The following is a 23,104-nucleotide window of genomic DNA, read 5'->3' as shown; positions in this document are numbered from 1 at the left end:
TAGTTCCTGAGTCGTGACAGAGCTATCGGTTGTCGGATCCGGAATCGCGTGCCGCTCCAGCACTCAATTGCAAGCCACCCGCGCACTGCAGCTCGGGGAAAGAGGCACACGAACTTCATGCCGTCTCTATAGCCCTTATCCACCTTGATACCCATCTAGCTCCACGACCTAATGAATCTTCAACGACATTCCATAACCGCGACTAATCCCATCCGCATCCTAGACGCACGCTTCGATGCGGACTATCGGCTGTTTACTTGCTCGACACCAGCGGGCTTCGCGGTGTACCGCGCCTACCCCCTAACGCTCCTGCGGAAGCGAGGTATGTGAATCGAACTGGACGAGATAGCTTCGTCTCTTGACATAGATCTGCAAGAACTGACTGGGGGAACCCTTGCCGCTGTTCTTCCGCTGCATACCTCGAACCTGCTATTCCTGCTCGGTGGTGGACGTAGCCCGTTATATCCTCCGAACAAGGTAGTGCTATGGGATGATTCCTTACGCAGAGAGGTTGCGGAGCTTGAGTTTAGGGAACGAGTGCGAGGCTTTGCGTGCAGGAGAGGGTGGCTAGCGGTCGCATTGCGCAGGAGAGTCGTGCTGTTCGAGGTCGGGGAGCGCGTTTCGAGATTCGGAGAGTGGGATACATGCGATAACTCTAGAGGTGAGTAATACGATATACGCAATAGTTGAACCTGGGACTCATGGCAGCTCAGGTCTGGTCGCAATGGCCGCAGCTACAGGTGCTACCCTGCTAGCCATACCCGGCCGTCAGACAGGGCATGTACAGCTCATTCATCTCCCTCCATGTCCACCACCTGCCAATGCAGCACCATCTCAGGCAAAGCCACCACCGAGACCCACCAAACATCCAGTCTCCATCGTTGCCGCACATACCGGTTCCCTAAGTACACTCTCGGTTCCACCATCTGGCAGGCTGCTTGCAACGACATCGTCCAAAGGTACGCTGGTTCGGGTCTGGGACTCACATACCGGCAAGCTCGTGCGGGAGTTCCGGAGAGGTACAGACAAGGCTGAGATCTACGGTGTTGCATTTCGGCCTGATGAGAAAGAGCTTTGCGTGTGGAGTGACAAGGGTACAGTGCACGTCTTCACCATCACGGCTAATTCAGGCCAAGCGTGAGTCGCTGGGATACTTTCTATACTCGTGTAATTCTGACCTCTGTCCCAGCAACCGGCAGTCGACATTCTCCGCACTCACACCTTTCCTCCCCCTTCCTAATTATTTTGGCTCTGAATGGTCCTATGCGCAGTATCGATTACCAGCACAGTCGCCACACGCATCGATTGAGACACAGGCTTCTCGGGCGCCCAAGTTGAACGTTGCTGACGAGGAGAGATGTGTTGTAGGGTGGATACAAGTGCCATCTGATCGACCTAGTCCTGATCGTGATGCCCCGCTAGAACACCAACTAGTGGCTCTCACTTATTCTGGTGGCTGGTACCGTCTATCGCTACCAAAGTCAGGATCAGCATCGACTGCGTCTGTGGCTTCGCCTTCGTCTGGGGTTTCTGCGTCCGCAGCACCTCCCAGGTCGATATCCATGCACCGTCCTAGGTCGTCTAGCGGCTCGTCCTTCTCCAGCCGTACTGAGAAGGGCAAAGAGAAGGAGAAAGAGGGCAAGGAGAGCCACGAGTGTGCCTTGAAGGAATTCAGACGGTACGGTCGGTGGGATGGCTGGGGTTGATTGCTCCGGCTCTTGGTCATCAGGTATCGGCATCTATCATGCACTCTTGCTTGTCGTCTTGCACACATGTACTCTCATACCATCCGCTTATACTTGTATCAATGGATTGATTTTGGATTTACTGTAATTACACTGTAAATCGCGGTTATGGCGTTAACGCGCGTGACGTCACGCGACTTGGAATCAAATGGATCCGCGAAGTCAGAGGCGCAGGTTCCTTGCTGATTCTAGCCTACTCGACATGTCCAGCATACAATCCATTGTGACGCCTAAGTCTCCCCGTGCAAGCTCATGCGGGTATTGCGGACCTCCGGGCGGCAGAAGCCTAACAGCATCGAGCCACAAAGACGGGGGTCTGATTGCGGTGCGGCTTTCCTGCGATGTAAGTACGAATGTGAACTGTAGAAGCTTGTCCGCCTACGTGCTCGTGTAGGCGTACCAGAAGATGATCGATAGGGGATGGAGGAGATCTGGTACGTACTGCTACAAACCCGATCTAAGGCGCTCGTGTTGCCCGCAATATACCATCAAGTGAGTCTCTTGGTGCGGGACTCCGAAGGGTATTGTAACAAAGTACAATGCTTAGGCTGGATGCTCTCCAGTTCAAGCCGTCCCGCAGCCACCGAAAGCTTGTCAACCGGTAGATTCGTCATTGTGCTACTCGATATGCGCCTTCATTGATGTCTGGATGCATCGCAACTCAGATGGAACCGGTTTATTTTAGAGGGCAATACTTCTGATAAAATGGACACGGACAACGTGCGTCTATGCCCAAGCTGTGGCGGGACCTCATCCGATCCTCTTGTGCTAGATAGTCTGCAAAGTCGCGAGGAGGGACAGGCACCTCGAAGAAACAGCCTGAATTCTCCCTCGTGTCGGCGATCCACGCATCCGAGTATTCCTTCGTGAAAGACACCGGCGAGAAACCCGCGCACCAGTTCGAAGTGAGCCACTTACCTTCGCCAGTTACGCAGCTCACGGATGACTATGTGTAGGTAATCCTAGAGCCCTCCGCATACAGTGAAGAGAAGTACGCTCTATACGAGAAATACCAAAAGGAAATACATCTGGATGACGACAATCGTCCGTCTGGTTTCAAGCGCTTCCTTGTCGAGTCGCCGCTGCACGTAAGATTGCCATGCTCCTGCACTAACGTCCTTACTATACTTGTTTCTTCCTCTAGCACGAGCTAATGCCGTATCCAAGTACGCCGCCTGCCCATCTCCCACCCACCTTCGGATCGTATCATCAGCTGTACAGAGTGGACGGAGAGCTCATCGCCATGGGCGTGATCGATATCCTTCCTGGCTGTGTGTCCAGCGTGTACTTCATGTACGACAAGAAGTGGGAGCAGTACTCGCTCGGTAAGCTGAGCGCTATGCGGGAGACGGCCCTCGCGAAAGAAATAAATGACGCCGGCGTCACTGGGGTTGATTCATTATACATGGGTATGTGCGCGAGTCCTTTTAGCCGTCAAGTGACGGATCAATTTCACTTATGGTTCACAGGCTTCTACATCCACTCTTGTCAAAAGATGCGGTACAAGGGCGAGTATTCCCCGTCCTACCTGCTTGATCCCGTGCGTGTGTTGCGATATATAAGCTTGCGTATCATCCTTGACTCCTTCATACGCAGGAAGACTACACTTGGTACCCTCTAAGCAATTGCATTCCCTTATTGGAGGGAAAGAAATACGCTTCCTTTGCACATCCAGAGCACTCTATCCGTGATGGGGAGCAAGTGCCGGGCCGTAAGTCCCTTTAATCTATCGATACGAGTTGGCGGGCCTGATATTGAATATTGTAATGGCAGGCCGCGTGGCGCCTACTGTGAGTGACGACGATCTGAGGCAAGTGAACGTTGTCGCGGGTGTGCGAGGGCACCAAATTGTCGTTGTCCCGATGAATGTCAGCCTTATCCTTCTCGTCCTGGCTGCTCTATTCACTCGGTCTGTCTGCAGGAGTCGGCTGCGTACAACCGCGCGCAGACGCGTGTCACACTTCTGGAGAATATTGATGCACTGGGGTTGGCTCTTTCGAAGGAGATGATATGGTACATCACGCCTGTGGGGTTTGTGGATGATGACGACGACGAGCAGGAGGAGAAGGAGAAGGAGGAAGTTGAAGCGAAGCTGGTGAGGTAGAAGAGGTATTGAGGATAGTGGAAGAGGAATAGTGTACTATTGGGTATACTTTGTATCCGTAGTCTCGCATTGGAGAAATGTATGTAACACTGCAGTGACAGCAGAGGTGGCGTATGCCAGCCAGATCTGAGATCTCGATCGCAAACTCGCGCTGGCTTCGACAAGGTTTTGAACTTCTATGCAACTTCTAAATTGCAAGGAAGCTACAAGCTTTAGCATTTTTCGAGGAGTAATCAACACCCTATCACTAGCAGTTTCCACCTGCTTAGGACGGCGTCGCACTTGTCAATGCTGAAGTTGGCGTCATCTGCTCTGCGAAGACGATGGCAGGGGTTCCGGACTTCCTGGACCCGAGTGATGAAAGACCGTCCAATTCTCCGACGATCTTTATACTCTCTATTCTGGCTTCCGACTGCCATAGTGTTTACTGAGTACTTCGCCGTAATCAAGCAAGTCAAAGGACCGAGCATGCAGGTACGCCACTTACGCCCGCACTGCGCCGCTGGATAGAAGTGATACTAGTCCCAGGCAGCCTACGTTAAATCCCAACACGTCTGAATGGCAAGACGTCATTATATTCGACCGGTATCATGCAAAGGTTATGCCTCAGTATGAGAGGGGAGACATTGTCGCCGTGTGGTACGAGTAACGATACACCTCAGCCCCACTCGGCTTATCCAGCCTACAGGTCACCCTCGGACCCGAACAGATTATTCGTGAAAAGGATAATCGCCTTGGCTGGGGATATCGTGAGTGGATACTTCACTTGAGGACAGCATGATGGACCGTTTCGAAGGTAAAGACATTACCGCCCTACCCCGATGCGGAGGTGCGCGTTCCAGAGGGGCACGTTTGGATAGAAGGTATGATCTGGGCTGCGCCTGTTTTATACTTCATGTACCAGGTCATTATTAGGCGATGAGCGCTTCCACTCAGACGACAGTAACAAATTCGGTCCTGTACGTATCTATACATTATTTGCAGGAAGGACCACTACAAAGTCCCTGACACATTTCTAGGTACCGCTGGCTCTGATCGACTCGAAGTTATTCTACATCATCTTCCCGCTCGACAGGATAGGCCCAGTGCCCTCACATCGAAAACATCGTACAGACCTTCCCAGGGGCCCGGCATGGCGTCACGAGCAAGCAGACATCGAGAGGCAACGATGGCGGGAGTCAAGAGTGACAATAGGCAGTTAAGAATGGGTAGCAGCAAACCTAGCGATGTTGATACAATCGGGCTCCAGCATATACTATCTGCTACACGAGGATCTATGGTATATCTCTACCATCAGTCGTGATCATGAGGCTATAAATTATGATTCATCTCTTTCACGCGTCTCCGGCGCGTCTCTTTTCTTCAAGTCGGCGAATAACGTTACCCTGATGGTCCTGGGGAGCCAGGCCTAGGATCTCGTCCGCCTCGGGTGACCCAGCCAAAGGCACGTCCTTGCGCAAGGAGACCTTAACCGGGGATACTCCTTCCCTGTAGGCCAGGGCAAATACAACATCCATGTCTACGAAACGGGCTTTCAACACCGAGCATGTACAATGATGACTGCAAAGCTTACCTTCCAGCGAGCGGCCAGCAGTCTCGGGGAAGAACAGGTACACGACGGGTATAATGAAGGCGTTCAAAGCGGCGAAAACTGGATAAGTAACAATCAGCCGACGATCAACCTCGGGTCAGAGACCAATGCCATCTACCAACCGATATAAGTCCGCCATTTGATATGGTCGAACGCAGGTCCAGTGACCATCACGACAACAAAGTTGAAGATCCAGTTGGATGCGGTACTTAGAGCGTTCGCCGGAGCCCGGATCCTCAGTCCCACAATTTCGGCAGGCTACGTCACAAGTCAGTGTACTCCTACTGGGCATAATTGAACTCAAGACGTACGTATAACCAAGTCATCCCCAGCCAGCCGACGGCGAAGAACGAGTTGAAGACAAAGAGCAGAACCGCCGACACGACTTGCGTTGCAGAGTTGTCGATCGCACCGAGGATAGCTAGTAAGACCATGGTGAGGGTCTGTCCCACTGACCCGAACAACATGAGCTTGCGACGCCCAACGCGATCGATGAGGAAGATAGCGATCAGGCTGGCCATGAAGTACTCCGTTCCGTTGCATGCGGCGATGATACGCGAGTTCCTATCGTTGATTCCCAGTCTCTCGAAGAGCAGCGTCTTAAAGTACTCGTTAATTATTGGCCTACGCGAACACCACCACAAGTACTCACAGCATAGCTGGTAAGAAAGTTATCAGCATCATCTTCAGAGCGATGAAAAACCAAGACTTACTAGGTGATCAGGTTGATACCGCTGATTTGCTGGAAGCACTGATTGACGATTCCCAGGGCCGCACGCCGGAAGTTCTGGCTCGGTCCTCTGTGGAAGAGCTCCCGCAGCGAAGCCTTGCCGGCACCGCCCTCCATAGCAACAGCTTCACGGATTCCAATGAAGGTACGTTGCACGTCTGGGTCTGACGGGGGTTTATCATCGAGCGCGGAGATGACAGCAAGGGCCTCGGCATTGCGACCGTTCTTGACGAGCCTATATAGAAGCAATAAAGTCAGACATCATCGTGCATTTCTAGGTCTGAAAGCGCACCATCGGGGGGACTCAGGAAGCTGTAATCGCAAGGTAAGTCAAGCATCCCGAAGGCGGTATGTATCGAGATACTCACGAATGTGATACCGCCGATGAGAACGAGTGCAAACAGGATCTGAAGTGCTATGGGTACCCGCCACTGGGCAGACGAAGACTGAGCCCAAAAGCTACAAAAGGATTAGCGACGACAGATTGCAGATGAAGGGCCGCGCACCATGCGAAGTCTATCCACTACAAGTCCGCAAGAAATTGATGAATGACGAGATTACGTGACCAGCAGGCTGATATGACTTACATATCTATAAAAGTGCTTAGTGCAATAGTGGAAGCGGCAAGCGAGGAATGACGTACGAGATCATGATGCCGAAAGTAATCAAGCTACCCTCAATCATAATGAAGCTTCCTCGTTTCGCGGCGGGTGAACACTCCGCATGGTACGAAGGAACAGTGGAAGTCTAAATTGAGATTCCAGATACTCTGTTGCCCGGATTGAAGTAGGAAAGACGCACGTTTAGACCATTTCCGAGACCGGTGACAATCCGCGCTACGACCATTTGTGCATAGGAATACGAAGAGGCCTGAAGAATTGCTCCAATGATCATGATGATTCCACCGAGAACGATAGTCTTTCGCCGACCGAGCCGGTCGCCTATCCAAAGGTTTGATAACGCGCCGACAAGGCAGCCGATTTCCTAACATCGCAAACATCAGTATTGACCCGTGGACAATACCTTGACGGGACTACAAACATATATAGCGACAAGAAAGCTTTGAAGAGTCGCATGCTCGGGCTTACTGCCGTCTGCCGGGACCACCGTTTGTGGGAATACTTTCTCAAACTGGGGGCAACGACTAAGAGGCGAACAGCGTGAGCCTGAAGGAACCATACCTGGTTTGCTGTTAGCAGAGCGGACATAACACCCTGGTCATACCTGTACCAACCTAATTAGTGGTATTTGCGCTTCGCCAGGGAATGTACAAACCCGAATAGCGTGAAGCCTGTCCCAGCTACAACGGCCAGGGCAGCGGTTAGCCTGCGGCCTCTTAAAGTGGGCAGATGGGACGTGACTTCCGCCTCGAACTCGGAAGGGGGCGTGTCCGTAGCATCATCGACTCGCCAGTCTGTGGTATCCTTGGATTTACTCGGTGAAGGGGAGGGTGATCGCGACATGATGGATACAGGGGGTAAAGACGTCTGAAAAGTGAAAGCCTCTGGACACTAATAATGAATCGCTCCGTGATAAGGCAGACCCGAATGTACAAGACGTCGAAACAAGGAAGAGGAGCACAGAGAGACGTTCCTTCGAGGGACATGGTACTTGCATCCCTGATCTTATATACCTGTCAGTCGTGACTGCCCTCGGCAGTCCGGTTCGACTTCGATGCCAGAAATAACAAACTGTAGACATGATGCCGTATGGCAGCCGTGTTCGGAAGATGAGAACCCTCGAAAGTTTGAGTGTTGTGGAGCTACAGAGGCACATGGGGGACGCCTACTGGCGCCTCTGTGTTTGGCTGAATGAAGCGACCGAGTTATCACACAACATCAGAGGATTTGGTGTGCAAAACATACCTACAACGTCATGCCTCGAAGATCGTCAAGGGCACCATTGCCGGATCATGTTATGTTTTCTTGAAACGGGGGCTGGTTGGATCGCGCCGTTCGATCTCGGAAGTGCTGCAGCCACACTCCGAGCTGCTTTGGACTCAGCGGCGCTCCACCGGCAAGGTCATCAGCTGGGTGTGTTTACGTATCATCAGTCTCAATGAATCACCGAAATACGATTATTTGGTAGTAGACAAGGGGAAGACTATGGTCACAAGGTATGTACAAGGATGATAGGCGGAACAGCGTAAGCAAGGCGCTACAAGATACCAAGCATAGCCTGCCAGAAGGCGTACCACCTGTCCATCCAGCTATCTATAAGGCGTACCCTCCTCCGCCCTGCCCGGACCCCTGCTGATGTCCTGGGTGCCCGTGCTGGTCATTGTATTGAAGTTGCGACATCTGCGCCGAAAGTGACCTGGGCGGAGGGCCGCCGGATGTTGGACTAGGATAGTCCTGGGTAGCCTCTTCGTAAGACGGCGCACCCATATGTTGGTCTGGAGATGCATAATGCATGGGTTGAGCAGTCCCGGCGTAGACGTCGCACGGCTCCGCCATGTAGCCATTATGCTGAGGAGGTGTAGCGTATGGATCGGGTAGGGATGAGGGCCGACTGTCGTTCTGATGTGCGAAGGGTGCAGCACCGAGGGCTAGATGGTGAGTGCTGCTGTAGTCGTCATCGTACATCTTTTGGTCATCGGCAAAGGTAGTGGCGGATTGATTGTAGGCACCATAAGCACCCTGATACTGATTTCCGTAGGCCGGCATGGGTGGATAGTCGTACTCGGCTTTATAATCAGAATGGTAATAGTAGTCGTTCTGAGCGGTGTACTGGCTGGGAGGAACGCGGGTGCGCATCGACGAGGAATCATCCTCATCGTCGTCGAGGGAGATGTTGGGCAAGGTAGGCTGAGGCAATTGTTTCACTATTTCACCCTTGCTATTCTTGAGATGAGAGAAGTCACCAGCCGCCTCCTTCTTAGCCAGGGCTTGGGCTTTGGCCAGACGTTGCTTGTTGCGTCGCCTGATAACCTCAGCAATACGCTAAAATACGACCAGTCACGCATGGATCACGTTGGGATATGCCTGAACTTACCTTGTCGACCTTGTGACACACGTATTCCTGATTCGAATTACGGTCAGTACACATGGACGCTACAGCACTTAGATGTGTCTGTCATACCTTCAAGTTACCTCGGATATAGCACAGCCAGGGAACGTACGCGATACCGGCCAAGATAAGCTGGACCAAACCGAAGAGAAAGATGACCACAGTGAACAGTGTCGTGACGGTGAGGATACTGGTCGAAATGTTCTTGTTCCCGCGGAAATACTTCTCCACATCGTACCAATCTCCGTCATCCGCCTTACTCTGGTAGAACTCGTACAAGGTGATGGCATTTATGGTCTGGCGGGGACCATCGGCAAGGAGGAGCTGCTTCCACGCTGGAGAGAGTATTTGGGTAAATATGTCAATGACCAGCCGATCATATAACTTACTCTTGAATGTGAAGAAGATCCAGAAAGCAAAGTCGTCGGATCTTTTGGTAGAGTTGCTCAAGTGATCGAAAAAGCAGAAGTGATCGTATGATCCTAGTAACAGAGTCAGATCAGTGTACAACTCATGTCATGGACATAATGCTCACTCAGAGAGTAGTAGTGTTGTGCCATGATGTTGGTGAAGGCGTAGGAGATATCCCGACTAGCAACGATCTTCTTCGACTTCCGCGCCTCGTATGCCAGCTATTTGATAAAATCTCAGCTACTTGTGCTAACATCAATGGAATGGGACTCACAAGTAAGAAGGAAAATATGATGCACCCGACGAATATCCACTTGCCAACTGAGAACGAAATGTTGAGGCAGTTGCTATTCTGCTGGTGCTCACAGCTTTCCAACGTCTCGTTGGACCAACCGTCAGTGGTCAACATGGTGACGGCGGTGAAGATATCGGAGACGTAGACGAGGAAGGACTTGAGCACGACTACGTAGAGCCAGAGATACCTGTCAACGACATGTCAGCCTCCGGGTAGGCCGAACGAGACGAACGCCTCAGTAACAACAGCGGTGACCCAAATCCACCAGGCTCAGGGAAATTCAAAGGACAGTAGTGAAGAGGAGTAGCACATACTTCATTCGCATGCCAAAGCCATTATCTGTGAATTCTCTGACGTCCACGAAGTCGAACTAGAAATCCCTCTTAGGGCAAGTGAAGGCACCAAACTCATTGTAGCGCACCTTGTGGTCTAGTACTGCTTCTCTCTTCCATGCTGGCCCTCCACACATATCGACGCAGGGAGATGGGCGATGGGCGAAGGCTGTGGTCCGCAGTCGCTTGTGGTGTTTAGTTAAAGAACGCAGGTGAGGTCGAGGTTTGGAGTGTTGTAGCAGGGCCAGCCAGCGTCATACACAGTAAAGAGAGGTGTCAAAGAGCGACTGGACGGTGCAGACGACGAGAGCGACGGCGAGAACAGGGCGAGGTCTATGGCTAACTGGAAGGTAGTGGCTGTTGTTGCCAGTGCCACGGTCCACGGATGGCTAGCGCGCTTTGCGCCTGCTTGGTTGATTTCCATTTCGGGATACACAACCTTTAACCGCAACAATGACGACCTTGCAAAAGATCAAAGTGAGGTCTTGCTATTCACTGTTCTTAACCATTCTAACAGTAATGATACGAAGGAAATCGAAGATGAAATGGTACCTAAATTGCACTGTGTGCTTTGGCCTATGCTGAATATACCTCTTGCAGGCCAGGAGTATGTCCACCGGTGCCCTCTGTTAGGCAGCAAAACTCACCCCAATGGCTGTGTAGCGCAAAAGAATAAGGCCACAAGTTATCACTTGGGCCAACTCAAGGCGAAGCTCGCAAAACTTCGGCGCGACCTTCTTGATCCCACAAGTGGAGGTGGAGGAGGCGGGGGAGGCGTAGGCTTCGATGTAGCTCGAACCGGTGTAGCATCTGTGGGGTTTGTCGGATTTCCTTCGGTGGGAAAGGTATGTTGCATGCATGCATGGCCGGGTCTTGAGGCATGGTTCTGACGTTCCCTAGTCCACCCTGATGTCCAAATTGACGGGCACCCACTCCGAAGTGTCCGCCATCGACTTCACGACCCTCACAACAGTGCCTGGTACACTGAAAGTGCATGGCGCACCCATACAAATTCTGGATTTACGTCAGTTCCTCCTCCGCTTCACTGTGTGACTATGCTAAGGCTTTTCTATCGTCGCAGCCGGTATCATTGAAGGTGCCAATGATGGTCGAGGTAGAGGAAGACAAGGTACGCTCGCTCAATGATTCGCCATTGTCTGAATCATTACTTACGCGTAGCTCAGTCATTGCCGGTATGAATTGTGGCGAATACTTGAAAACCGTGGTTACTGAATACAGGCACTACGCTCCCTCGCAGTCGCTCGAACGTGTAACCTCATTTTCATTGTTCTCGACGTCCTGAAGCCTCTTAACGACAAGAGGATCATCGAAGCAGAGTTGGAGGGCTTTGGAATCCGACTGAATAAGAAACCACCCGCCATTACTGTGCGGAAGAAGGATAAAGGCGGCATCGCGATCACGAATACTGTCCCCCTCACAAACATCGATCATGATGAGATTAAAGCGATACTGAGCGAGTACAAGCTTAGCAATTGTGACGTCGCCATTCGGCAGCCCAACGCTACGGCAGACGACCTCGTGGACGTCATAGAAGGCAACAGGTACGTCCGCTGCGGTTGTTGTATAGTCACTATAGGAAAATATTTCATCCCATAATTCAGAGTGTACATTCCCGCCATATACGTGAGTGTATTTCATGGCAGGTGTCGCAGCTGATGGTCACCATCCCACACTCCTTAGGTGCTGAACAAGGTTCGTCATTAGACGCTATTCTGAAAATATGTGCTGATCGGATTGCCTCAGATTGATGCTATTTCAATTGAAGAACTTGACCTGCTGTATGTCGGTTGGGTGGATTCAAACCTTGACTTAACTTCCCATTCTCCACTGCAGATATAAAATTCCTCACAGCGTCCCAATATCATCGAAAGAATGGTTGAATATCGATGAACTTATCGACAGAATGTGGGAGCGGCTTGACCTTGTTCGAGTATACACGAAGCCGCGCAAGGCTCCTCCCGACTACTCCCAGCCTGTTGTACTCCGCCGTGGACGCAGCACAGTGCAAGATTTTTGCAACTCGATCCACAAGGAAATAGCGAAACAGATGAAATAGTGCGCCCCAGTCGTCGTCGCTCAATTGGTTGAGTCTAATCGTTACTCACAGCGCCATTGTGTGGGGTTCGAGTGCTAAGCATGCGCGAGGGCAAAAGGTCGGGTTAGACCATGTGCTCGAGGATGAAGACGGTGCGTGGTAAACTACCATCCGTGAAAAATGTGCTAATACAGCAATTCGGCAGTCGTCCATATTGTGAAGAAGTAAAGAAGAGTTCAAGCGTTGTCATTTTGTAGCTATAGTGTATAAGTCTAGCCTTGATGGAGCACCCTTGAACACCACGAATATTTACTCCTGTCTGAGATATATAAACGATAAGCGTAGGAAAGCCCAGACTAAACCCACAGCGCAGTAAACGCTGGTCATCATAAGGGGCAGGAAGGCGAGGTTGGACGCCTCCGACTTCGTAATCTGTGCGGGATCTGGTTCCGGACAAGAGAACTCCCCCGCAATGCATTTTGTGGCTCCGGTTGCCTGCCTTGCGCCTGTAATCCACGCCTCCAAGGCCGGAAGGGCCATAACGAGTACCTGCAGCAATAGGAAGCCGGCGAGGTATAGCTTCTCCAGCAGGTCCATTATTACAGATGGCAGGGATCTCGGAAATCTCGTAAGAATCGATCAGATACAAGGTTAATAGTTGGATAGCGCTGACTTACTCGTACAGACGCCGATTGAGTGGCACGAAAATCAAGGTCGCCCAGAGAATGCTGCACAGAACTTCGACAAATATCTCTGTTGTTCACCCCACCGTCAGCTGCGTCCAAACAGTCCAAGAAATGGATAATGCACCGGCAGGGGTGAAAAGCAATGGGAACAGCGAGAAGACGCCAGCGGCGCTGGCAATGGTAAACGTTCTGAAATAAGCGTAGCTTTCGGGAGCAAGTAGACTGCTGTATTCATTAGCGGGGATAGTCAGCGTGGTTCATCCCGCTCCCACCTTAGTGGTACCAAGACCAGCAAAATGGCTTTCTCGTGTACGTGCCAGCCAAACATGTAAGACGTGTATCCGCAGAGAGTCAGAGCTCCGAGGAAGGACTTGTACGTAGGCACGCGCGATAGTTTCACAAGGAATACCTAGCAGAGAAGGCGTGAAGGACTGGCAGGAACACGAAGTACTTTCGTCATTACCGTTTGGGATAGCAATGTGACTAAGAATGTATGTATAGGCTTGACGTTTGGCAACACAGCAAAGACTGTGTCGCCGACTAGTCCCCTAGATGTCGAAGCCACGCCGGACGCATTCAGAGCAAGCTTGACTCCAGTTTGCTTGACGACTGAGAATAGTGAGCTTCAGTCAGAAGATTAAAGACGACCACCTACTATGCAGAAGGACTCGATCAGCGGCTGTAACGAGGGCCCAAGCATTCGGCGCCCAATAAGCGTGATTAAGGCCCCGAGTGAATGGGAATAACCTCGAGAGTAGTTGCGGCAACTGCCCCATCAAGATGAAGGGACCCAAGGAGACCACGAAGACGACCAGTACAATATTGGCTAGCAACAGGAAATTGCGGGGGAGCAGCTGTCCTTGAGGGGACATACAGAAAGAGCGTAGCAGATATACGAAGTAGGCTGGCTACTTGTGCACCGTGAGAGCAGACAACTGGACAGTTCAGAGAAGACGTACAGCCAAGTACATGTAGATATGCTTGAAATTAAGCAGAACGGCGAACAGAAATCCGCTGGCTAGTTTGTCTCCCTGCGTGGCATAATGAGGGGAGTGGCAGGCTTTTCGGGAGGTAACTCACTTGACGTGCCATGTAAATCGACCATAGTAGGATACCGAACATAAACCCGTTGTACTGGAAGTGTATATGATCCACAATGAGGAACCCTGGATGCAAAACTAGTGAAGCAGACACGATTCTCTGCATGAGTGGGTCCACTGCCCCTCGAACAAACCTGAAATCGCGTCAGTAGTGGTCATCATGTAAGGGAAATCCTCAAGTTACTTTAACGCGACCGCTGCCAGGACTAACTCCGCCACGATCACAGTGGTACGTTGATAAGCCACGACCGACCAAGCGCCGTAGTTCAGGTTGTTCAAATCGACTATACGCCTGTCAATGAAGGCTGCTGGAATCGAGAGTAGCTTCTCGAAGTAAGCAAAGAACGGAGGATAGTCCAAGGCTATGGCAGGCACTCAGACGGCATTCATTGTATATAACGCTGAGCTTACTCCACTCTGAGGTGGTCTATTCAAATGTGAGATACCGCCGATGCTTGGATGCCCCCGACTCACATCGTAGTACCATTGAGACAAGGGCAGAGAATGTGTTATTGCCAACCAATTCCGGTGGACCTCGAAATCCGTAGAACGACTACGGAGTGTAAATTCTTTCAGAATCATGCGTGCAACATATGCTGTAGGATCAACATACTATGCTGGGAAGAGCAGGAGCTTCAATGATGTCGAGAGGATGAAGATATCCCATTCCGAAGCAGACGCATCCAGATGCCACCACGAAGAAGGGTTCTTTGGTTCGATATCATCCAATCCTTTGGGTTCCTCTTCTAGGATTTCCTCGGGACGGCGACCTGCTTGTACATGAGTCCGACAGCGTAGAGGTGACGACATAAGCTGTGATCACAAGCGGGTGATCCCAGCAACACGTTCAATAATTGGAATCTGAGACTTTGTGTGTAAGATTATACGGGTTACCTCAGTCTTCGCCCTTCCAGTTATGAGGAAAATATAGAGCGGGCAAGTAAGAGGGCTCAGTACAAGATAAAACTTGGTGGCTGTGGCTAAATGCAAGACACGGTCGAGTCTTAGCTCGAGTCGTCGACGCGTCGCGATCAATCTGATACTTCCTCGAGCTCGCCCTTCCCCTTACGTCGATCGCGCAATCACCAATGAGCGAACAAGCTAAACCTGCAAATATAACAGACCAGGCAGCCAAAGGGTCTGCCTCTTCTGATAGATAAAGCGGACCATTCGCTGACAATGGTTGTGTAAACAGTGGTGTCCTCACTAAGCTGATCCTGTTCAGTCTTTCCCTGGGTATCATCCCTATTTCATCGTATTTTCTCTCTGAAAGATACGTTTGGAATGGTGAGCTGTTCCCTATGTTCCACACGAAGATGGAGACTAATTCACTCGGTTCAGGAAACTCTAATTACGCTGCAATCACGGCCGTCTTCGCGGCCAACGTCGTTCTAGTGACATATATTATCCTCTCCATACTGGAAGACAAGTCTCCCGCGTCAGTCCCTCCGGATGTACCAAAGGACACGAAGAAGAAGCAATGAGGTTGCGCACGTAGGCGTCCTGTTCCACCTGTAAGTGTTCAGTCAGTCTTACGAGGCAGGCAGCACCCATTCTCTTGCTAGTGACGAATCTTGATATCCGGTGATATGTTGCTACAGGCTATTGTGATATCACAGGCGGTAATTTATAGTACCACGAACGAGGGCGCGCCATCTAGACCGCCACTCCCCATCGTATGCTCCCACATTCCGACACTGACAACATACTCATCCGTCTCCGCTCCTTCACTGACTCATGGGTGGCAAGCACGAGCTCCATCATATGATTGGCCTCAGTCGCAGCCAGGACTTCTGTTCGATATGGGAAAGAGCCGGAGCGTGGTGACGGCGTATTAGGCGCGGAGTCGGTCGACGTCGAGGAAGTATCACAACCGCCGGCTTGCGAGTCGCTCTGTGTCGAATCCCTTGTTATTATAGAGGACGAAGTTGTATGCGTGGTCTCCGCAGGTTTCTCCGGAGGAAGGTCGGCTTCCCATTCAAGCAATCGAGGCTGCTGTCGTCCGGATCATCCAAGCTGCCCTGCTGACTTGGACTTCCGGAGTTCCTTTGGTCGATTGGTATGAGGTCTCTGCCGTAGGGCGTCGGCCGTGGAGGGGCGGGGTTTCGTCCCAAATGGCAAAGGTATCGCGGGAGGAAGGCCGCGGGGCGGAGGAGGGACAATGAGCGGGGGAGGTGTGGGGAACATCTCTAATGTGATATCCTTGGAAGCGCTCGAGCATTTCGAGAGAGTGCTTGATCTGATGGAGAGCAGTGATTCATGGGAAGCGGTGGTGGATGCAGTGCGAGGTCTTCGCCCTGCCTCTCCCTCAGGAAGCCCTGTCCCAACAGTATATCTGTTTTCCGGTTCTTCGCAGTCATCCTCGTCATTTTCGTTGCTTCCTCCGAGATCTAGGAAGTCAGAGACACATTCAGCGTAGCAGTTGCCAACCGGCTCCAAAAGGCGGCCCGGTGATCCTGCGACATCTTCATCGTCCGAGAGTACGATGATTGGGATGACAGGTTGATGGCTCGGGGGAGTCTGCGCTGAGGAACCAGTGCGAGCACGAGGGCGCTGGTCGAGGTGAGGAGGAATAGCTACGCCCTCCGAATAATCCCTCTCCGAGGTGGTGCTTAGGAAAGATTCCAGGAAACGACTTCCCTGAACTCGAGATCCATCAAATGTCAACGGAGACCAGCATCTCGTAGGTGCAGGCAGCCAAGTGTCCACATCCTGTGACGCGCGACTTATCCCATTCGACATGGTCAAAGCGCACTGCCCGTGCACCGCATCGCGAGGTCTGTACGATGTGGACGCTGGTGCTGTCCCCGGTCGATCGTCGCGGAAGGCTGGTACGCTCCTCGCGCTGCGTAAAGTGTTTCCAGAGGCTCTCCTGCTTGCACGGGTGGCGTGGTGGGGCTTGGTCTGCGGATAGACTTCCTGTGTTCCAGGTAGATAGGAGATGAACTCCTCTGGTTCGCGCGTGCTTTGTCGGGCGGATTTACGCCGGGTCACCTCCCTGTTCTTGAACGCAGTGACAAAGGACGACAGAGATTTCATGTTGGATGTTCGACTGCGCTCGCAAGAAAACGATTGGGCGCTATTGCAATGAGCGATTATCGGTGCTGAACGTGCTAACTGACAGACTGTGTACTCACTCGACAGCAGCTGGCCGGCGGTTGGTAGATATGGACAGCAGTCATGCAGAACGGGAGATGCGGGCATTCCATGGCTCGGTTATCTATTAGGGTCCCCTAATGCTGACCGGCCCATTACACTTTTGTCTATAGCGAACAAGTCGATCTTGTCAGCTGTTCATTAGTTCGGTCGCTGTGGACTCCTTTCAAAGAGCTCGTGGAAAGGTAGAAGTCGAGAGGGATGAGGACCCAGGAGGAATTCAGAGCTGCTTGATCACTCGGATTGCCTTGCATGCATGTCGTTGACCATGCTTGCAGCGGCCTCTGAAGCACTGGTTCTTGGGCAGAGGCCGTGGCCGCCACAGCCAACAGCTGCGGAATGAGGTATCGGGCGTTGGATCTTGGAACGACGCTTCAGGAACATCGGGATCTGAGGTGGATCTGTGGCCATTTCATACCGTCGGCACTTTTAGTTGGTGCTATTTTGCAGGTGAACCTGGAATTACTGCTATATATGTATTTGCGAGGCGCGAGATGGCCTGCAGACAAGAAAAATCCATAGCACCTGCGGCAGGGATTGGATTGACTCAAAACTTTGTACATAAGGGTTTTAAATATAGAAAAAAATGTGGTAGTGAAGGAATAGCGAAAATCGGCCCATGAGATGTCCGTAGAGTAAGGGTGCTGTGGAGGCATTGTAGGAACAGTAGCCGGCTCATTAAAGGGCGAGAACGTGTCATATCCCTTGAATACTCCGTACTCAGACTCCATGTATGTATAAAATGCTGGAATTAAATCGGTGAAGCTCGAATCCTGTACACTGACTGTTTGACATGCCATGGCCAGTGGATTATTCTATTTGGCAACCCCCCGTCCACAGAAGAACCCGGGTTTCACTGGAAACCCCTGCGAAGTTACAAAGTTCAGAGGGGTTTCTCAAACCTGTGACTGATGTGACTGATGGCTCGGGACTCGCCGAAAAGCAGCGATTACGGACGGCCTGGGCGGTCACGGTGTGGCTGCCGGCGTGCACAAGATGCGTCACTGTTAAGACAGTGGTGGGCGTGCAGGGTGTAGTGATGCCGCAGTCCGGTTCCCGAACCTGGGAGAACCGGTTCGAACCTCGGACCGGACCCAGGTTCTGGTCCGCGGTCCGGCTTTGGGGTGGACCAAACCTGAAATGAGGTCCAGGTGGAGCCACAATGCCCGAACCGTACCTAAATATGGCAATTTTGAAGGGTTCGAACCCGAACCTGACTGGACCCAATGCCATTTCGGGTTCTTTGAGGTTCACGGTCCAGTCATTTACCCGAACTGGACCTTGGGTCCAGTCCCAGGTCTGGAAATTTGGGCCAATAACCGGACCAAGCCAGACCGCGGCATCACTAGCAGGCTGTACACGATACAGAGCGTAACCTGGCGGAGGGTTGATATACCTGGCTCAGAAGGACAGTCTAAGAGAATGGGTGCTCAGACTCCAGACCCTGCTGAGGCAGCTGCACTGCATGGATATCGATGGGCCAGCATATGCACCCACTGTTGGATTTTCGGGGGTCGGGTTCGAGCTTGCGAGCTCGCGCTGTGTCGCGCGTGGTCGGGAGGTCCGCCGCAGCCCCGACTGATAAGGTGATAAGGGGATATTATATATTGGTTACAAGTCCTGAGTTTACAAAGGATGAGTCCTTACCTGCAAAATTGGGTGCATGCCGAATGTTGTACCCCGTGGGAATCGCAATGCCAAGAATGCGTGCGACTTTTTGGTTGTAGTCTTGACTACACTGTTTAATGTCCGCTTTAAAGTCCACTAGTATTGGAGACTATAAAAAGACTACAAAATCGGATTTGTAGTCTCTGTTTTCAATAATACTGTGTTTTCGTCCTGAGTTTTCGGTGTATTTCCGTGATTTCTTCTACAAAGAGGTTTTTTGGGTCATCCATCCACTGGAATATTTTGAGCATTTTATCGTACCTCCGTCTTTTCCTGCATGCTCGTTGTCATCTGTGGCATGTTCTTACCGTGGGAATTGACTTTTGTGGCGGTTTGTAGTCGGTGGCTGAGGCATATCGCCGCGCCTGTTGGGATTAGATAGCTGTGATTGGCTGCTGTCTACTTATGACACAACTTGAGTGCGTGTAATCAGAATAGCGGTCGTGCTATGTCATTGTTGGGCATCGGGTGATACCTTTGTGCTTTGCTATGTTCGACTTATTGTTCGGTGCTTTGTGTGTTGGATGCATGTTTATGTGTATTTGCTTTGTTTTTTTTTTTTTTGGTGTGTTGTACTGTTTTGTTTCAGCAAGTATTGTGGTTGCTGTGTATTTCGATGATTAGATTATTTGTTACCATGTGAATTTTGTATTTTGGTGGTTGATTTTTGCACGCTATGTGTCTGTGCAGTAGGGATTGCAATTGATTGATTGTGATTGGCTGTGATTACTTGGACCTTCGCTTTGTAGCGCCTTTACTGATTGTTTGGCTGTTTTACCGCTCTTGGTTGTGTACTCCCCATTCCACCTGTATCGTAGCTCTGGGCTCCAGGCTTATTTGCGGTCTGCATGATGTCGTCCACAACATGCTCGGCGGCATGCGAGGAAGTCTGTATGTGCACGCGAGGTTCCTGAGAGGCTCTCAAAGTCAATGAGAAAAGTAGTTCAGTGCCAAAATCTGTGGAATCAGACAGACTTAGCGCTTTCTCATCAGAGCCGGGTAATCCGGTTACAAGTAGCCGGTCACATGATGCTGTTGATATCGCGTTTTGAACTCCGATTCAATTTGCCGTGTTTGACATTCGCGTACTATCATTGGGGGGGTTCTGTAAAAACTTGACAATATGACCGGCCAAGGGCTACCTTCTTCATCATTCCATGTTATTTCACTCAGGCATCATAGTATACCTTCCTAAGTACCATCTGCAAAAAGAATGATCTCGATTCACTATGTACAGAGTAATACAGAGAGATGCCGCAGACAGACAGCACTTGCGGGGAGTAATGTAAAAACGTCACGCGGGGTAACACTATCCGATCCGCGCGCGTCTGTCACGCATCTGTCACGCCCTTGGGCCCTTGGAGTTCTGTAAAATCTATCATACGGGCACTTCACAAGCCTGCAGCTATTATCGGGTGGGCGCAGGAGGTTTACACATACAAGAAACACCTCCTCTAGGCAAGCTGATATATGCCGGGGCTGTGTAGGCTGGCAGATCTACCCATCAAGTGGCCACCAGACCTGTTACAGTGGGCATTTTGGACGGTGTTCAACCTCCCATACGACAAGGGGCCAACTTGAGGCAATTCTGACTTCACAGACCATCTGTATGGTATACAATGCATATACTTACCAACCCGCTAAGCTCCCTGTAGCATACTTCTCGAGATTTCGGAGTTCTGTAAAAAATCTGACTTTTACAGAACCCCCCCAATGATAGTACTCTCTCATTTTCCTTCTTCGCTGGCTCGCTTGCCGTCGTTGCGTCCGTTACATTCCCCCTCGCGCAAGGAACTTTTCAGTTCCATGGTCATGCGCCAACTCGTGCGCGGGCTCGTCTATGCTCATGGGTCTTGATTCATGCAGGATGTTGCGGGTGACTTCTCTTGGTACGTTCAGTCATTTCTGCTGTGCAACAAAGTCTCATGACAACGGGTTTCTTTAATGGCTGCTGGTGCCCTTCCTGTGGCATTCCGGATCTCTGTTGCTCCAGTGACCGCATCCTACTTAATCCTGCGAATATGATATGTGCTCAATGAAGTGTCAGTCAGCTCCTGCCTGCACCCCACTTTATATGTGCACCCTTTAAGGTGAGTACAGTCAGTTCACGACAAATCCTGTGTGCCATACACTGATTTGTTGGTTTGGTTGCAATGCAGGGTGCAGGCTACCTCCTCGAGGAGGGCGCACAACCGTAGACACTCGGGGATGTGCTGATGGACTCACTAGCGGGCCTGCTCATGTGGGTTTATAGACACTCAAGAGCTGATCGGAGAGGTACGTACTCAACATTGTTGAGCTATTGCTGTGGTCTCTGATGGTATGTCTTGCCGTCACCACTGTGCTTTTGCTGCCCCCGGCCCTTGCCTGGATGTGTCGTGTCCATGCCTGAAGTGTCTGGCATGTACATGCATGTCTTGCACAGCCTTGCCCGGTGTGGAGCATCTGCGCATAATCTGCCTTGAGTAAGTTGTTGCTCCTTGCCGTGCGGTGCTGGTGGCTGATGATACTGTATACAATAGGTTATATTTCTTCATGCCCAGGCCTATATTCAGGTGATTTGCAGTGTCTCATATCAAGGTGTGTTCTGATGGTTGCATGGTCTGCCATACCCATGCTTTGCTGGTGGCTTCTCTTGTCCTGATCTGCCATTGACAGTTTTCAGAGCTGGCTTTGTGGGGAAGTGATAGGCCGATGAGGCAGAAAAGTGTAGCTACATGCCTGTCTGTAGCTACATTGTGAATATATCTCCATGCTCCTTGTGTTATTCCTGGAGCTGATGTGATATGCTTGCGACATAATGGCCATCTAACAGCAGATGATGCTGTCTAATTGGTGATAATTATGTCTAATTAGCTAGGGGACAAACCTAACTTGTATAATTAGATAGAACTACATAATGCAGCTGATCCTGCATAATTATGCAGGATTAGTCATAATTAGATATAACTAGATTAGGAGGGTTTTCCTGATGGAGGGCGATGGATAGTTAGCGATAGGAACCTGCTATATGGACAGTAGAGGCGAAGGCAGAGCTGCTTCCGCGAACAGAACCTAGTGGGGTGTATCAACGGGGGGTTGCCAAATAGAATAATCCCATGGCCAGTTACCCTGAATCCTCCTGGATAGTCATGTAGGTGCACGTGCAGAGCTTCTCAAATTTCGTAGAAGTCTCATAACTTCATATTGGGTTACTCAAAATTTATTCACATATGTCTACATACGGGGCAGTATTCATAAAGCAGTCTTGGGTATTTTTTTCTGTATTTACATAAAACCCTTATGTACAAAGTTTTGAGTCACACCTGACCTTCCCAAAGAACAAGGCTTATAAGAGTGGACGATCGAGCAGCGCGTCCACGCTTATAAGACTCAAAAGATGTTTCTCCTAACTCCGGCGGAAGCACCAGGAACACCGCCAGCCTTGTAGGGTAGTAGAGTACGGAGCCTCCAGAAGACTCCGGCGGTAGCACTGGCCCCAGCCGTAGCGTCGCGTGGACCGACGTACCAAAATAGACAGCTGCCAAAAGGGGACTGATGGCGCCCACCAACACGATGACATCACAGTGCCGCTGTGCCCGACGCTGGTTGTCGCTGTTCCCGACGACGTCGACAATAGGTAGTGTGTAGCACCTCGAATAAAATCGTATAAAATTCAGTAAATTGTCATTATATTCTACATCGCCGATGATGTATAGTGGTAATACATATAAGGGACCAATATGGTCCATTCCCTTGATATCTATGTATGTCTGGGGCATACATGCTGAACAAAACGAAATTTCCGATTTAGTGGTGCTCCTGAGGGACAATAAAGCTTGAATATCAGTTTTATATACATATTTCGACGAGGAATAGGACTATAGGAGGGTGGGGGCTAAGGGGGGATTTGTGGGCATAAGAGGAACTCACCGGACAAAGGGACCTCAACAGACAGGCGGGGAGCGGCGGGGACGGCGCACCATGCGACCTGCAGCATAAGATACATTTTTAGAGGAGTTATAGGACGTACCTGGGCCCCGTTAATACATTGATAGCACCTAAGGCAGCAGTGAAGCTAGAGAGAGAGACAGATCTACCAAAGAATAATGGTAGGTCCTGACTCTTCAACACTCCGTACCCACAGTTTACAAAGGCTGATAGAGTGTACTGAGCACTTACATGGCAGATATCCGCCCATAAAGCGAGCAGAAAGGGAGTTCACCTAGGGTACTCACCCGG

General features: G+C 50.9%; 10 protein-coding genes across 10 annotated transcripts; 6 read left to right on the top strand and 4 right to left on the bottom strand.

Annotated features, from left to right (window-relative positions):
• Positions 1-58: 58 nt before the first annotated feature.
• Positions 59-1,706, top strand: GLOTRDRAFT_70634 (uncharacterized protein; the record flags this gene model as incomplete). The annotated part of the gene is made up of 4 exons (XM_007864156.1): positions 59-322; positions 377-661; positions 714-1,137; positions 1,190-1,706. Exons 1-4 carry the CDS (start codon positions 172-174, stop codon positions 1,704-1,706), a joined length of 1,377 nt encoding a protein of 458 aa, XP_007862347.1. The 5' UTR covers positions 59-171.
• Positions 1,707-1,893: 187 nt separating this feature from the next.
• On the top strand, positions 1,894-2,241 carry GLOTRDRAFT_33439 (uncharacterized protein; the record flags this gene model as incomplete). Its single annotated transcript, XM_007863511.1, has 2 exons — positions 1,894-2,100; positions 2,140-2,241. 2 exons carry the CDS (start codon positions 1,894-1,896, stop codon positions 2,239-2,241), a joined length of 309 nt encoding a protein of 102 aa, XP_007861702.1.
• A 209-nt stretch (positions 2,242-2,450) lies between these two features.
• Positions 2,451-3,849, top strand: GLOTRDRAFT_125622 (uncharacterized protein; the record flags this gene model as incomplete). Its single annotated transcript, XM_007864155.1, has 8 exons — positions 2,451-2,465; positions 2,522-2,650; positions 2,702-2,833; positions 2,890-3,154; positions 3,215-3,285; positions 3,342-3,456; positions 3,519-3,613; positions 3,667-3,849. 8 exons carry the CDS (start codon positions 2,451-2,453, stop codon positions 3,847-3,849), a joined length of 1,005 nt encoding a protein of 334 aa, XP_007862346.1.
• Positions 3,850-4,206: 357 nt separating this feature from the next.
• GLOTRDRAFT_114041 (LexA/Signal peptidase) lies at positions 4,207-5,791 on the top strand (the record flags this gene model as incomplete). The annotated part of the gene is made up of 9 exons (XM_007864154.1): positions 4,207-4,323; positions 4,382-4,488; positions 4,538-4,598; positions 4,646-4,712; positions 4,765-4,808; positions 4,869-5,368; positions 5,423-5,500; positions 5,563-5,698; positions 5,752-5,791. The coding sequence occupies 6 exons, from the start codon at positions 4,207-4,209 to the stop codon at positions 5,049-5,051; spliced, it is 579 nt and encodes a 192-aa protein (XP_007862345.1). The 3' UTR covers positions 5,052-5,368; positions 5,423-5,500; positions 5,563-5,698; positions 5,752-5,791.
• Positions 5,184-7,822, bottom strand: GLOTRDRAFT_136215 (sugar transporter; the record flags this gene model as incomplete). Its single annotated transcript, XM_007864153.1, has 14 exons — positions 7,446-7,822; positions 7,352-7,394; positions 7,212-7,301; positions 6,972-7,154; positions 6,810-6,917; positions 6,677-6,693; positions 6,539-6,629; positions 6,463-6,482; positions 6,154-6,405; positions 6,093-6,099; positions 5,752-6,039; positions 5,563-5,698; positions 5,423-5,500; positions 5,184-5,368 (listed from the first exon to the last, which is right to left on the bottom strand). Exons 1-14 carry the CDS (start codon positions 7,631-7,633, stop codon positions 5,184-5,186), a joined length of 1,686 nt encoding a protein of 561 aa, XP_007862344.1. The 5' UTR covers positions 7,634-7,822.
• Positions 7,823-8,202: 380 nt separating this feature from the next.
• Positions 8,203-10,459, bottom strand: GLOTRDRAFT_70627 (uncharacterized protein). Its single transcript, XM_007864152.1, has 8 exons — positions 10,307-10,459; positions 10,200-10,255; positions 9,865-10,072; positions 9,715-9,811; positions 9,569-9,661; positions 9,252-9,514; positions 9,165-9,191; positions 8,203-9,112 (listed from the first exon to the last, which is right to left on the bottom strand). The coding sequence occupies exons 1-8, from the start codon at positions 10,352-10,354 to the stop codon at positions 8,384-8,386; spliced, it is 1,521 nt and encodes a 506-aa protein (XP_007862343.1). The 5' UTR covers positions 10,355-10,459; the 3' UTR covers positions 8,203-8,383.
• Positions 10,460-10,652: 193 nt separating this feature from the next.
• On the top strand, positions 10,653-13,548 carry GLOTRDRAFT_55182 (P-loop containing nucleoside triphosphate hydrolase protein). Its single transcript, XM_007863675.1, has 18 exons — positions 10,653-10,694; positions 10,748-10,765; positions 10,818-10,824; positions 10,881-11,062; positions 11,118-11,241; positions 11,299-11,346; positions 11,402-11,410; positions 11,476-11,779; positions 11,840-11,861; positions 11,919-11,930; positions 11,982-12,016; positions 12,072-12,293; positions 12,346-12,425; positions 12,479-12,898; positions 12,951-13,026; positions 13,084-13,181; positions 13,232-13,368; positions 13,423-13,548. Exons 1-14 carry the CDS (start codon positions 10,671-10,673, stop codon positions 12,499-12,501), a joined length of 1,110 nt encoding a protein of 369 aa, XP_007861866.1. The 5' UTR covers positions 10,653-10,670; the 3' UTR covers positions 12,502-12,898; positions 12,951-13,026; positions 13,084-13,181; positions 13,232-13,368; positions 13,423-13,548.
• Positions 12,583-15,029, bottom strand: GLOTRDRAFT_70620 (glucosyltransferase; the record flags this gene model as incomplete). The annotated part of the gene is made up of 12 exons (XM_007864151.1): positions 14,673-15,029; positions 14,534-14,612; positions 14,471-14,486; positions 14,244-14,421; positions 14,040-14,193; positions 13,919-13,990; positions 13,615-13,867; positions 13,423-13,568; positions 13,232-13,368; positions 13,084-13,181; positions 12,951-13,026; positions 12,583-12,898 (listed from the first exon to the last, which is right to left on the bottom strand). Exons 1-12 carry the CDS (start codon positions 14,867-14,869, stop codon positions 12,583-12,585), a joined length of 1,722 nt encoding a protein of 573 aa, XP_007862342.1. The 5' UTR covers positions 14,870-15,029.
• A 68-nt stretch (positions 15,030-15,097) lies between these two features.
• GLOTRDRAFT_136211 (uncharacterized protein) lies at positions 15,098-15,919 on the top strand. The gene is made up of 4 exons (XM_007864150.1): positions 15,098-15,197; positions 15,255-15,346; positions 15,401-15,573; positions 15,625-15,919. Exons 1-3 carry the CDS (start codon positions 15,148-15,150, stop codon positions 15,541-15,543), a joined length of 285 nt encoding a protein of 94 aa, XP_007862341.1. The 5' UTR covers positions 15,098-15,147; the 3' UTR covers positions 15,544-15,573; positions 15,625-15,919.
• Positions 15,907-16,695, bottom strand: GLOTRDRAFT_109622 (uncharacterized protein). The gene has a single exon (XM_007864149.1). The coding sequence runs from the start codon at positions 16,278-16,280 to the stop codon at positions 16,038-16,040; it is 243 nt and encodes an 80-aa protein (XP_007862340.1). The 5' UTR covers positions 16,281-16,695; the 3' UTR covers positions 15,907-16,037.
• Between the last annotated feature and the right edge of the window lie 6,409 nt (positions 16,696-23,104).

The sequence above is a fragment of the Gloeophyllum trabeum genome (genome assembly GCF_000344685.1).
Source record: "Gloeophyllum trabeum ATCC 11539 unplaced genomic scaffold GLOTRscaffold_00002, whole genome shotgun sequence".
NCBI classification, from domain to species: Eukaryota; Fungi; Basidiomycota; class Agaricomycetes; order Gloeophyllales; family Gloeophyllaceae; genus Gloeophyllum; species Gloeophyllum trabeum.
Note: the sequence above shows the minus strand (reverse complement) of the source record. Positions and strands in the feature narration are given on the sequence as shown.